At 44.5% G+C, this 12,569-nt stretch overlaps 1 protein-coding gene across 1 annotated transcript; it reads left to right on the forward strand.

Moving 5' to 3' along the window:
* Positions 1-347: 347 nt before the first annotated feature.
* On the forward strand, positions 348-5,030 carry LOC129846581 (gastrula zinc finger protein XlCGF7.1-like). The gene is made up of 4 exons (XM_055914526.1): positions 348-453; positions 1,421-2,100; positions 2,753-2,887; positions 4,917-5,030. The coding sequence occupies exons 2-4, from the start codon at positions 1,525-1,527 to the stop codon at positions 5,028-5,030; spliced, it is 825 nt and encodes a 274-aa protein (XP_055770501.1). The 5' UTR covers positions 348-453; positions 1,421-1,524.
* Positions 5,031-12,569: the final 7,539 nt, after the last annotated feature.

A 12,569-nucleotide genomic window follows, 5' to 3' on the forward strand; every position in this document is an offset into this window, starting at 1 on the left:
AGGACTGCAGTCAAACACTGGAACTCAATGTGATTGTCAAAGAGGAGACAGAAGTCCTAGAGGAAGAGATGGCAGTCAAAGAGGAGGTGGAGGAGAGAGCTGTCATTGAGGAAGTGCAGGAGAGAGCTGTCAAAGAGGAGGAAGTAGAGGAGAGAGCTGTCAAAGAGGAGGAGGCGGAGGAGGAGAGAGCTGTCAAAGAGGAGGGGGTGGAGGAGGAGGAGGAGAGAGCTGTTAAAGAGGAGGAGGCGGAGGAGGAGAGAGCTGTCAAAGAGGAGGAGGGCTTGGTGGAGGAGAGAGCTGTCAAAGAGGAGGAGGCGGAGGAGGAGAGAGCTGTCAAAGAGGAGGGGGTGGAGGAGGAGGAGAGAGCTGTCAAAGAGGAGGAGGAGAACAGGGACGTGTCTGCTCCAGATCTAGACGAAGAGGAGGAAGATGTAGATAGTATCACTGACCCAGGTAAGTTCAGGTGTGGAGTACAGAGAGAGGTTGGTGACGTGGTGGCCTCAGGGGATTCTACAATTATTATTTATATTATTGACCGCTCACTTCCCACAACTATTGTTGAAGTTAGCCCAGCTTTTAAACAGAGATGATATACTATTGTTAAAGTTAGGCCAGCTTTTAAACAGAGATGATATACTATTGTTAAAGTTAGCCCAGCTTTTAGACAGAGATGATATACTATTGTTGAAGTTAGCCCAACTTTTAAACAGAGATGATATACTATTGTTAAAGTTAGCCAGCTTTTAGACAGATGATATACTATTGTTAAAGTTAGTCCAGCTTTTAGACAGAGATGATATACTATTGTTGAAGTTTGTCCAGCTTTTAAACAGAGATGATATCCTATTGTTAAAGCTAGTCCAGCTTTTAGACAGAGATGATATACTATTGTTAAAGCTAGTCCAGCTGATAGACAGAGATGATATACTATTGTTAAAGCTAGTCCAGCTGATAGACAGAGATGATATACTCTGTGTAGCAGTATTCCACTAACCCACAGTTTACCAACCTGTGTCTCTGACTGTTTGGCAACTCTTTCCCCAAGTCGGATTGTATATCTGTGGATGGTAGATGGCTCTGATTAGATAGTCGTTGTTTTCATCGCCCGAGCGGTGCCCAGTAAATAATAACATCTGCTGTTAATCAACTGTTAATTAATGAAACCATGAATAAAGAGCTGTACGCTTGGGCTAGTGCCATCGCCTGCTGTTGTGCCCCTAACCCCCCACAACAACAGGTCCACGTGCGGCAGCCCTCTGCGTCAACCTGTGTGTTTGTTGGTTTTAAACAGGAAGTCACAATTCCATTGGACCTTGTGTTCTAATTGGACAAATAAAGTGATCTGAATCATTCTTAAACAAAAAAACTCTCCAATGTTCTCTTCCTGATTCTAACCCTTTATCTGTCCTTATTCTCACAGGAGAGAGCTCCAACCCAGGTTCAGACAGTGAGCCCAGTTCCACAGCATCAGGAAACCATAAACAACACAGACGGAGGAACTCAAGACAGAAACATCACCACTGCATGGACTGCTTCACTAGTTTCTATGATCCAGAGGAGTTGAGAAGACACACTTGTAGGCCCCACAGCTGTTCAGATTGCAAAGGCAGTTTAATTTGTCCAACTCACCTCATACCACATAAAAAGACCCTCAAGAGAAAGAAAACGTACCCGTGTGGTCAATGTGGGAAGAGATTTCAGACACCAAGCAGCTTGAAGACGCACCAGCTTACTCACACAGGAAAGAAGTCGTACCACTGCTCCCAGTGTAGGAAGACTTTCAGTTGTTCGTTCAATTTGAAGAGGCATCAGAGAATACATACAGGAGAGAAGCCTTTCCACTGCTTCCAATGTGGGAAGAGCTTCCGTATGGAAGGACAGCTAAACGAACACAAGAGAATACATACAGGAGAGAAGCCGTACCACTGCTTTCAGTGTGGGAAGAGCTTTGGTCGGGCAGGAGCTCTAAAGGCACACCAGCTAATTCACACAGGAGAGAAGCCATACCACTGCTCTCAGTGTGGGAAGACCTTCAGTCAGGCAGGACACCTGAAGACACACCATAGAACTCACTCGGGAGAGAAGCCGTACCACTGCTCTGTTTGTGGGATGAGTTTTCCTCTTTTACAGACCTTAAACAGACACCAGCTTACTCACACAAGAAAGATGCCTTATCACTGCTCCCAGTGTGACAAGAGCTTCAGTCAAACAGGAAGCCTGAGGGCACACCAGTTAACTCACACAGTAGAGAAGCCTTACCACTGCCTTCAATGTGGAAAGAGTTTCAGTCATTCATCAAATGTGACGGCCCACCAGTTAACTCACACAGGAGAGAAGAATTACCACTGCCCTCAATGTGGGAAGAGCTTTAGTCTGGCAAGATACCTGAAAAAACATTGTCGAACTCACACAGGAGAGAAGCCTTACCACTGCCCTCAATGTGGGAAGAGTTTCCGTCAGTCATCACATCTGAGGGCACACCAGTTAACTCACACAGGAGCGAAGCCCTGTACCACCTCTCTCAGTGTGGGAAGGTCTTCAGGCAGACAGCATACTTAAAGAAACACCAGCTAAACGTGGACACGTTTTTAGCCCGATCTACAGGATCCCGATCTACAGGCTCCCGATCAGATCCCGGCCCATTTTTTCCAAGTCGGAGTAAATCCAGAGTAAAACCTAGCCCGGCAGCCCCGTAAAGTGTTAATACGTACCTGATTCCCGGTTGATGGCTCTCGCTTTCTCCACTCTACAGGCTGTGGTGGCTGCCGCGATAGGTTTCTCCACTCTACAGGCTGTGGGGGCTGCCGCGATAGGTTTCTCCACTCTACAGGCCGTGGGGGCTGCCGCGATAGGTTTCTCCACTCTACAGGCTGTGGGGGCTGCCGCGGTAGGTTTCTCCACTCTACAGGCTCTTACGACGTCACAATAATTCAACATGTTGAATGTATTGGGCCTCAAATCAGCCGTCATCGCTGAGTGTGAGCAGTGCTCAGAGCACCTACGAGGCATGTCCCACCGTCAGCCCAAAAAAAGGAAACAAGGCAGGATGTACTCTGTTCCTATTCTAACTCGGTAGCTAGCTAATGTTACCCATATCTCATGCTCTTCAAGGACTTTGTGACTGTGTTATCTAGTGGGAAGTCGTTATGTTGTGTTCTAACTGGTCTCCAGTAGTTGGGCTCTCGCATGCCGACCATAACTGTGCTTTGGCTAGGCTAATAGCTAACGTTATTTGGCTAAATAGCTAACGTTATTTGGCTAAATAGCTAACGTTATTTGGCTAAATAGCTAACGTTATTTGGCTAAATAGCTAACGTTATTTGGCTAAATAGCTAACGTTATTTGGCTAAATAGCTAACGTTATTTGGCTAAATAGCTAACGTTAGCTGACTAAATAGCTAACGTTATTTGGCTAAATAGCTAACGTTAGCTGGCTGACTCGCTTACTGGCTAGGATAACTGCATATAGCTAACATTTTCTGATAATTGGTTAGATGGAAGGGCTGTGCGGTGTACCGTATTTTACTATATACCGATATTGATGCACGGACCGGTTTGGGTTTTTACTTTACCTTCTATATCGGCCGTCATTGTAAGTAAGAATTTGTTGTGAACGGACTTGCCTAGTTAAATAAAGTTTTTTATTTTTATTTATATATATATATTTTTTATTACATATACCGGTATTTGAACGTTTGGTTTGTTAAATGTGATACGCCGTGTGTAACGTCCATTTTGTCATCTCTCTCTGCTCTCTCTCTATGCCGCATTCCACACAGACCTAGCCCCGCCCCCTGTCGCTCAAGGAGCTCATATGTTGTTTCCAGACACGTGCGTTCAGTCTGCATGGTCAGTGCAGCACACGCAACAATATCAATACACTAGCCTTCTGGAATGTACCCTTCCTTTTGTTTCTTACATCTGCAAACAGCCAGTTTGTCTTTTCTTAGCGAGTTGTTCTATATCGTGTTAGTCGCTAGCTAGATAATAGATGTACTGAGTCAGAGCAACGGTAGCTAGTTAATACAGCCTGATACCAGTGATGGTGGAGGCCTAAATCAGCATGTTGTTTGTGAAATAGTATCTTCTAAACCAATAAGATCAGGAGAAGCATGAATATGTTAACTACATGAAGTAGCTCCTCCCTGCATTTCCATTTGTTGTCATGCCAACCAACACTCTATTCAAAATGGCCACTTATTTATATTCTGATGATAGAATTAAAATAAACATTCTACTTCCATGATTCCAACAGTTCACCCAAGTGTTTTCATCTAAATTAGAAGTCAAATCACAATTGCAACATTTTGTTTTTAAAAATAAGGCCTAGATTTTGGGGGGGGGGCAATATCTTGCAGCCCCGCGTGGCAGTGTGGAAATGATCTCAAATTAGTGGATCAGGAAATGAAGAAATATGATGGAAATGCAGGAAATTATATTTTGTGAAAGTTTAATTATAAAACAATAAGAATGGAGAAAGAATTTGTATTATTCAAAAACCTAAAATCCCGTCCCACCGGTATATTATATATTTGGGCCGTATCGCCCAGCCCTATTAGATGGCGTTATGTATCATCAGAACTTTGGTCTACTTTAATGTAGCTGTAAGCTGGGTCTTGATAGCAACTGGCTGACTCATTCAGTGCGTAACGCTAGCAGGCTGGTAGGGGCTAACGCTAGCAGGCTGGTAGGGGCTAACGCTAGCAGGCTGGTAGGGCTGACGCTAGCAGGTGTAGAGGTGTGTTGAATGAGCACGTCCACGCCAAGCGTCAATCACAATGAGAAAACACAAGGAGCTCTTCACCGGCCAGAGAACAAAGAGGGGGAGGGGCCGCTCCCAGCAGTGGGGGAGGGGCCGCTCCCAGCATTCTCCCAACAAGAGGAGTCCTTCTCTTTTGTTCATCTCACACCTCTAGTCTACATCAAAGCTCCTCCCATCACAAAGCTCCTCCCATCAGCTCAAAGGCGGCAAGTTTAACCCAGTGGTCCACAGACGTCCTGCCGGAGACATGGACACAGCAGAGTTCTGACGAAGAGTGACGATGACTACAACACAGCCAGGGAACTGCATGCAAAAGTGCCTCAAAATCTCATATTTCCTCAAGCAAACCGCGTAAACAGACTGAAAATGACATGGTTAAAAGTGTTTGTGTGTAATAAGATACCATTTTAGAATGTGTGTGATTTATGTTTTTCTGACAGTGAACAGGTATTACCCTCAGGTGTCCACGGAAACGTGTACTGTTTGGTATCTGTGCGATCATAGTCTTCACACACGTGGTGGCAGATGTTATGAGAGTACAAAGTACCCTCCATTTACGTGGACAGTTGATTAACTCGTGCCCTGCCATGAGTCAAAGATCAATGCAGGCGATGAGTGCTATTCCCTCACCTGAGCCAATCACAGCTCTCCTGACGGAAGGCTTCACCTCATCCTGTCCAGGACTATAAACTGAATGTGTGAATACCACTCATTTGGTTCCCACGGTGACCAGGACTATAAACTGAATGTGTGAATATCACTCATTTGGTTCCCACGGTGACCAGGACTATAAACTGAATGTGTGAATACCACTCATTGTGTTCCCACGGTGACCAGGACTATAAACTGAATGTGTGAATACCACTTATTGTGTTCCCACGGTGACCAGGACTATAAACTGAATGTGTGAATACCACTTATTGTGTTCCCACGGTGACCAGAACTATAAACTGAATGTGTGAATACCACTCATTTGGTTCCCACGGTGACCAGGACTATAAACTGAATGTGTGAATATCACTCATTGTGTTCACACGGTGACCAGGACTATAAACTGAATGTGTGAATACCACTCATTGTGTTCACACGGTGACCAGGACTATAAACTGACTGTGTGAATACCACTCATTGTGTTCACACGGTGACCAGGACTATAATCTGAATGTGTGAATACCACTCATTGTGTTCACACGGTGACCAGGACTATAAACTGAATGTGTGAATACCACTCATTGTGTTCCCACGGTGACCAGGACTATAAACTGACTGTGTGAATACCACTCATTGTGTTCCCACGGTGACCAGGACTATAAACTGAATGTGTGAATACCATTTACTGTGTTCCCATGGTGACCAGGACTATAAACTGAATGTGTGAATACCACTCCTTGTGTTCCCACGGTGACCAGGACTATAAACTGAATGTGTGAATACCACTCATTGTGTTCACACGGTGACCAGGACTATAAACTGAATGTGTGAATACCACTCATTGTGTTCTCACGGTGACCAGGACTATAAACTGACTGTATGAATACCACTCATTGTGTTCCCATGGTGACCAGGACTGTGAGCGTGTAGGCTATGATACTTATCTTATTACCTATCTATATTTATATATCTATATTATAATTCCTGCCTTGTTTCAATCTGAAGTATCAACAGTAACTGGTTGAAGTGGATTGTGTGCTGCAGTTCTGAGTTCTAGACCTCAGCTGAATCTGGTAATGAATGGTGGGTGGCTGTTGAAGAAGTTGAGAAGACTAAATTACTTGGTGTTACCTTAGATTGTAAACTGTCATGGTCAAAACATATAGATGCAATGGTTATAAAGTTGGGCAGAGGTCTGTCTGTAATAAAGATATTTTTTGACTCCACAAGGCAAGTCCTGCAGGCTCTAGTTTTATCTTGATTATTGTCCAGTCATATGTTTAGGTCCTGCAAAGAAAGACCTAGTTAAGCTGCAGCTGGCCCAGAACAGAGGGGCACATCTTGTTCTTCATTGTAATCAGAGGGCACACAGTCTCTCTTGGCTGAGAGTGGAGGAAAGACTGACTGCGTCACTTCTTGTTTTTATAAGAATGTGTTGGAAATTCCAAATAGTTTCCATAGTCACCGTATACACAGCTCTGACACACACACTTACCCCACCAGACATGCCACCAGGGATCTTTTCACAGTCCCCAGGTCCAGAACATATTCCAGAAAATGTACAGTATTACACAGAGCCATGAGTGCATGGACCTCCCTTCTATCTAATACGGCTTCAGTGAACCTCAGACCTGGTTTGGAAACAACCAATAAAGCAGTAGCTCACAGCACAGCGCCCCTCCCCCACAGCACAACGCCCCTCCCCCATGTGACCTACTTGTTGTGTACTGACATGTATGTGGAACTGATAGATACACATACTACATATTCATGTTTTTAAATGTATGTAAACTGTGAAGTATTTTGTCTGTAATGTATTTTTCGTTACGTGTCGGGTCCCAGTAAGACTAGCTGTCACCGTTGCCGTCGGCTACTGGGGGATCCTAATAAGTCACATGTTAGGACCTCTAATCTCCGTTCCCTGTGTGTGACTGGGATTCTGTAGCCATTCACATCAGTACAGCATTTTGCCATCACAATCTCCATTCATTCAGCCTGTACATTCATTGCTTTAGCCTGGTTATTTCTAAGCATTTCCTATTTGTTTTTATATTTTATTTAACCTTTATTTAACTAGGCAAGTCAGCTAAGAACAAATTCTTACTTACAATGACGGCCTACTCCGGCCGAACCGGAACCCGGATGACACTGCGCCAATTGGGACTCCCAATCACGGCTGGTTGTGATACAGCCTGGACTCGAACCTATAGACATATAGGTCCTGGATGGCAGGAAGCTTGGCCCCCGTGATGTACTAGGCCGTACGCACCACCCTCTGTAGCACCTTGCGGTCGGATGCCGAGCAGTTTCCATACCAGGCGGTGATGCAGCCAGTCAAGATGCTCTCAGCGGTGCAGCTGTAGAACTTTTGGAGGATCTGGGGACCCAGGCCAAGTCTTTTCAGCCTGCTGAGGGGGAAAAGGTGTTGTCGTGCCCTCTTCAGGACTGTGTTAGTGTGTGTGGACCATGATATATCCTTGGTGATGTGAACACAGAGGAATTTGAATCCCACTACAGCCCCGTTGAAGTGATGGCGGATGTGCTTGGCCCTCTGTTTCCTGTGTTGTCCACGATCAACTCTTTTGTCTTGCTGATGTTGAGGGAGAAGTTGTTGTCCTGGCACCATACTGCCAGGTCTCTGACCTCCTACCTAATAGGTGTCTCATCGTCATCTGTGATCAGGCCTTCCACTGTCGTTTCATCACGAAACAAGATGGTGTTGGAGTCGTGCGAGGCCGTTGTGGGTGAAGGTAGTATAGGAGGGACTAAGCTTGCACCGGTGAGGGGCCCCGGTGTTGAGGGTCAGTATGTGTTGTTCCCTCACCACCTGGGGGCGGCCTGTCAGGAAGTCCAGGATCCAGTTGTAGAGGGAGATGTACCCTCCAAGCTCATCACTGAGCTAAGGACCCTGGGACTGAACTATGGTGTTGAACGCTGAGCTGTAGTCAATGAACAGCATTCTCACATAGGTGTTCCTTTTGTCCAGGTGGGAAAAGGCAGTGTGGAGTGCAATAGATATTGTGTCATCTATGGGTTTTTATTTATTTTAACTATTTTCTCCATTGTAGAATAATAGTGAGGACATCAACACTATGAAATAACACATGTAGTAACCAAAAAAGTGTTAAACAAATCAAAATATATTTTATATTTGAGATTCTTCAAAGTAGCCACCCTTTGCCTTGATGACAGCTTTACACACTCTTGACATTCTCTCAACCAGCTTCATGAGGTAGTCACCTGGAATGCATTTCAATTAACAGGTGTGCCTTGTTAAAAGTTAATTTGTGGAATTTCTTGCGTTTCAGTTGTGTTGTGTCAAGGTAGGGGTGGTATACAGAAGATAGCCCTATTTGGTAAAAGACTAAGTCCATATTATGGCAAGAACAGCTCAAATAAGCAAAGAGAAACGACAGACCATCATTACTTTAAGACAATAAGGAAAATTTTAAGAACTTTGAAAGTTTCTTCAAGTGCAGTCGCTAAAACCATCAAGCGCTATGATGAAACTGGTTCTCATGAGGACCTCCACAGGAAAGGAAGACCCAGAGTTACCTCTGCTGCAGAGGATAAGTTCATTAGATTTACCAGCCTCAGAAATTGCAACCCAAATAAATGCTTCACAGAGTTCAGGTAACACTGGGCTCCCGAGTGGCGCAGCGGTCTAAGGCACTGCATCTCAGTGCAAGAGGCATCATTACAGTCATTCCTCCAATTTGCTTACCGCCCCAATAGGTCCACAGACGACGCAATCACACTGCACACTGCCCTAACCCATCTGGACAAGAGGAATACCTATGTGAGAATGCTGTTCATCGACTACAGCTCAGCATTTAACACCATAGTACCCTCCAAACTCGCCATCAAGCTCGAGACCCTGGGTCTCGACCCCGCCCTGTGCAACTGGGTCTTGGACTTCCTGACGGGCTGCCCCCAGGTGGTGAGGGTAGGTAACAACATCTCCACCCCGCTGATCCTCAACACTGGGGCCCCACAAGGGTGCGTTCTCAGCCCTCTCCTGTACTCCCTGTTTACCCATGACTGTGTGGCCATGCATGCCTCCAACTCAATCATCAAGTTTGCAGACGACACGACAGTGGTAGGCTTGATTACCAACAACGATTAGACAGCCTACAGGGAGGATGTGAGGGCCCTCGGAGTGTGGTGTCAGGAAAATAACCTCACACTCAACGTCAAACAAAACAAAGGAGATGATCGTGGACTTCAGGAAACAGCAGACGGAGCACCGCCCTATCCACATCGACGGGACAGTAGTGGAGAGGGTAGAAAGTTTTAAGTTCCTCGGCGTACACATCACGGACAAACTGAAATGGTCCAACCACACAGACAGCGTGGTGAAGAAGGCGCAGCAGCGCCTCTTCAACCTCAGGAGGCTGAAGAAATTCAGCTTGTCACCAAAAACACTCACAAACTTTTACAGATGTACAATCGAGAGCATCCTGTCGGGCTGTATCACCGGCTGGTACGACAACTGCTCCGCCAATAACTGTAAGGCTCTCCAGAGGGTAGTGAGGTCTGCACAACGCATCACCGGGGGCAAACTACCTGCCCTCCAGGACACCTACACCACCCGATGTCACAGGAAGGCCAAAAAGATCATCAAGGACAACAACCACCCGAGCCACTGCCTGTTCACCCCGCTATAATCCAGAAGGCGAGGTCAGTACAGGTGCATCAAAGCGGGGACCGAGAGACTGAAAATCAGCTTCTATCTCAAGGCCATCAGACTGTTAAACAGCCACCACTAACATTGAGTGGCTGCTGCCAACATACTGACTCAACTCCAGCCACTTTAATAATGTAAACATGTATGTAAAAATGTAGCACTAGCCACTTTAAACAATACCACTTCATATACTGTTTACATACCCTACATTACTCATCTCATATGTATATACTGTACTCTATACCATCTACTGCATCTTGCCATCACTCATTCATATATTTTTATGTACATATTTTTATTCATTCCTTTACACTTGTGTGTATAAGGTAATTGTTGTGAAATTGTTCGGTTAGATTACTCGTTGAATATTACTGCATTGTCAGAACTAGAAGCACAAGCATTTCGCTACACTCGCATTAACATCTGCTAACCATGTGTATGTGACAAATAAAATTTGATTTGATTTGGTTTGAATCCAGGCTGTATCACATCTGGCCGTGATTGGGAGTCCCATAGGGCACAATTGGTCCAGTGTTGGCCGGAGTAGGCCGTCATTGTAAATAATAATTTGTTCTGAACTGACTTGCCTAGTTAAATAAAGGCTAAATAAAATACATCAAATAAAAACAGACACATCTCAATTGCTGAAAAGAAACCACTACTAAAGGACACCAATAACTGTTGAGAGTGGCCTGTTGAGAGTGGCCTGTTGAGAGTGGCCTGTTGAGAGTTGCCTGTTGAGAGTTGCCTGTTGAGTGGCCTGTTGAGAGTGTCCTGTTGAGAGTGTCCTGTTGAGAGTGGCCTGTTGAGAGTGGCCTGTTGAGAGTTGCCTGTTGAGAGTGTCCTGTTGAGAGTGGCCTGTTGAGAGTGGCCTGTTGAGAGTGTCCTGTTGAGAGTGGCCTTTTGAGATTGGCCTGTTGAGAGTGGCCAGAGAATGGCAAGTAGATGGAAAAGTGGTCTGTTGTGTTAGCGACAATGCAGTTAACATAACCAAAGCCATGAACATTTTAAAATGGACCCATCATCCATATCTTCCCCACTCAATCAACCTGATTGTAAGAGATGCTCTGAAGGCGATGAAGCCCACTGTGGACAAAGTGAAAGCAGCTGTGGAATACTTCCACAGGAGAACAGTAGGTGCTGAAAAACTAAAGTCTACACAACGCCAGATGGGGGATGCCTGAGGCCTAAACAAGACTGCACTACAAGGTGGAATTCAACATTTTATATCTTGAAGCGGTTTCTTGAGTCAAAGAATGCCATCGTCTCTACCCTGGCCATTGTCAATGCACCTGTTGATGCTCTGACCCAAGAGGAATGGGAGGTGGTGGAGGAGGTGTGCAGAGTCCTGGAACCCTTTGAGCAGGTCACTGTGGAGATCAGTGGAGAGAGGTACAGTAAGCAGTTATTACTAGATCATTATTTAATCCAGTATTATATATGTAGATGAGAATGTAGTATCAGTAGACAAAACATGAACCTGAACTAATAAGTTACTGTTCTCTCTTTTCAGCTATGTGACAGCCTCAATAATGATACTCCTGTGTAAAGGTCTGCAGCGAATCACAGCCAGCCGCCAGAGAGAAGCAAATGTAACCACAGGACACGTGACAGAGTTGATGGACACCCTATGTTCATCAATGGACAGAAAGTTCCACAGAATGGAATATAATTTATTTGCACTTTGTTTATTTACATTAAAAATATATACTTTAAATGCAAATGTTTAATAGCATCCTTTTTCATAACAAACCAATGCATTTTTAAATACATTGTGGTTAAGGTAGAGTATGATTTCATTTAATAATTTAATTTGAATTGTTTAAACACCAATCATAGTCAAACTTTCGCAAACTGTTTGACTTGAAAAAATACAAAACTTTTTTTTTTAAAGAGCCGTTTAGAAGCCAACAGAGACAGCTCACTGAAAAGAGCCGGAATGTCCATCACTACAAGATCCGCCAACCTAATTCCAAAGAAGATAAGAATACTATAGAAGAAGTTTCAGTGGAAGGTATTCAAGCCGCTTCACGGATTAGTTTACATAAACATCACCATTACTTCCAAACCAAATGGTATAAAGATTTAAGATGATCTTACTCGGAAGTATTTAGTGAATTGCTCAATATGCGCATCAAGCGCAGCCTTGACTATCTTTAGAACACAGCAAGGTATTCTCGCGATAACAGCACAGATCTTGTTCTAGGAAAGGAGGGAGTTCGAAGTTATGCTAGCTAGCTGTTGTTAGTATCTATAACTACCTAACTAGTTAACTTTTTAAACGTCAAGTTCCAAGGTAAGACCTGATCAAGCTGTATAATAAATTCTATAACGTGTCCATATTATTTAATAGTCGGATTATTTGCCGACGTCTATCCGATCAACATGTGTCGACAATTTGTCGATTGAGCTTGCTAGCTAGCTAACTAGGGGATTCGAAACGTCTAGGTAACCAACGTTATCTATCTT

This window comes from Salvelinus fontinalis, unplaced genomic scaffold (genome assembly GCF_029448725.1).
Source record: "Salvelinus fontinalis isolate EN_2023a unplaced genomic scaffold, ASM2944872v1 scaffold_0591, whole genome shotgun sequence".
Taxonomy (NCBI): domain Eukaryota; kingdom Metazoa; phylum Chordata; class Actinopteri; order Salmoniformes; family Salmonidae; genus Salvelinus; species Salvelinus fontinalis.

What these genes read in the sequence shown, in the direction of transcription:
- LOC129846581 (XM_055914526.1), top strand. Translation starts at nt 1,525, where the DNA reads ATGGACTGCTTCACTAGTTTCTATGATCCAGAGGAGTTGAGAAGACAC. An exon ending in AGAAGCCGTACCACTGCTCT is followed by an intron (nt 2,101 to 2,752) that starts GTTTGTGGGATG and finishes TCCACTCTACAG; the next exon opens with GCTGTGGTGGCTGCCGCGAT. An exon ending in AGGCTGTGGGGGCTGCCGCG is followed by an intron (nt 2,888 to 4,916) that starts GTAGGTTTCTCC and finishes TCACACCTCTAG; the next exon opens with TCTACATCAAAGCTCCTCCC.